Below are 1,744 nucleotides of genomic sequence, written 5' to 3'. Positions count from 1 at the left end.
ACAAAACAGAAAGGAAGAAAGAAGTATAAAAGAGTTAAACTCAGAAGGCGTTTAAAATGTGAGGTGCATAATTCACATAAAAAAAACTATGGTCACTGATTAGAACTCCAACCAATCAAATAGTAGTATTCTCAAATGGAGTAGACCCAGTTGGCAACTCTGGGCCCGCCCATGAAACTGTTTGTTTTCCCCCACGTTCCACCCGCTGTATGTAGTGGCTAGTCAATATGCATGAACGGCCATCCGGGTACTTTGCTCTTAAATGTGCGTTACGCCCCTCCTTAACTTACATGCTACATGGGATAGCCTAAATGAACACAGTCCATGCTTCAGCCACGGCTGTTTGGCTATATTATTTGAACAGCCGGCAACATAACATGTTTTCAGCATGTTGCGCGTGAACAACGCTAGTCTACAGGTTATTATCTTTCGTTTATTCTTATCCCAACACCACCAATTGACTTGAATTGACTTGGGGTGGAGCATTCGGAGGGGAAAACGTGCAGTTTCATGGGCGGGCCAGAGGTGCCGACTGGGTCTATGATCATTCCAGCCAATCAGGCTAAGCAGAGCAGGAGGGCACAGGTAAGGGCAGGAGGGCACAAGTGAACCAGATTTTTTCAGGTGGGTGTTTTGTTTTCTTTCTTTTTTAATACCTGAAAAAGTTCAAGATGTGCACTACAGTATTAACAACACCATATCAAACAGGCCTGCTGTGTGGCTCCTGCATGCTGTGATTTGATTGGCTCCCACCTCCCACATGATGAGGTCATCTTTGAGTGCTTCAGGACAGACATCATGCAACACAAACACTACTGTAAGGTCGGGTGGCTCTGTGCTGAGTGACAACCCCCATCTCATCTCATCTCATCTCACACAATCTCCCGGGATTTTCTGATGGCACAACACAGGGTCATGGTGAAGAGCATTCCGAACACCTGCAACAGAAATGATAGAAGAGAAGAGAAGAGAAGAGAAGAGAAGAGAAGAAAAGAAAAGAAAAGAGAAGAGAAGAGAAGAGAAGAGAAGAGAAGAGAAGAAAAGAGAAGAGAAGAGAAGGCATTTGTCAGTATACTGTACACACATACACATACAAGGAAAAGTTCCATTCAGGTATGAACAGTGTACAACATGGATTTACAAGGAAAGGATCCAGCTGTTCAAGTATGAACAGTGTCCATTTTCAAGCCGTGATGAACACCTTGGAATTGATGGTGGTTGTAAATATACATGGAGACGATGGCACTTTTGTATGGGCAGCATACAATCCGAAAAGTTAACTACTAATAAACTATTAAAATATTACACACTCTTTGTAATGTGCAGTATTAGTTAAGATTATAAAAATCACACACACGCTTGCAAGCACACATGCACACGCACACACACAGACACACACACACACACACACACACACACACACACACACACACACACACACACACACTGCTATGCGTGAATCATCTGATATAGTAACAAGTAGACCAAAAGGCAAAATGCTAGTGGGGGTTACCAGCAGGGCTGCGATTCCAATGCCCACGCCACCAATCAGGATGAGCTTGGAGTTGAAGAACTCATCGATGGCATCAGGACAACTCTGAGAATGGAATAATAGAATAGAATAAAATAGAATAGAGTAGAATAGGATGAGAGAGAGAGAGAGAGAGAGAGAGAGAGAGAGAGAGAGAGAGAGAGAGAGAGCTGCGGTCAATGTGTGTCTCACTGTGTACTTTGTGTGTGTGTT

General features: G+C 43.4%; 1 protein-coding gene across 2 annotated transcripts in view; it reads right to left on the bottom strand.

The window, feature by feature from the left end:
- Positions 1-283: 283 nt before the first annotated feature.
- The window catches only part of cd9a (CD9 molecule a), a 14,971-nt gene continuing 13,510 nt past the window's right edge, over positions 284-1,744 (bottom strand). For both annotated transcript variants that reach the window (XM_063195942.1, XM_063195943.1), the window contains exons 7-8: positions 1,514-1,597; positions 284-938 (exon numbers count right to left, since the gene is read on the bottom strand). In XM_063195942.1, coding sequence (XP_063052012.1) covers positions 873-938; positions 1,514-1,597 — 150 coding nt within the window. In that variant the 3' untranslated portion in view covers positions 284-872. The remainder of the gene's footprint in view (positions 939-1,513; positions 1,598-1,744) is intronic.

The sequence above is a fragment of the Engraulis encrasicolus genome, chromosome 4, assembly GCF_034702125.1.
Source record: "Engraulis encrasicolus isolate BLACKSEA-1 chromosome 4, IST_EnEncr_1.0, whole genome shotgun sequence".
NCBI lineage: Eukaryota > Metazoa > Chordata > Actinopteri > Clupeiformes > Engraulidae > Engraulis > Engraulis encrasicolus.
This window is presented reverse-complemented; position numbering and strand designations above follow the sequence as displayed.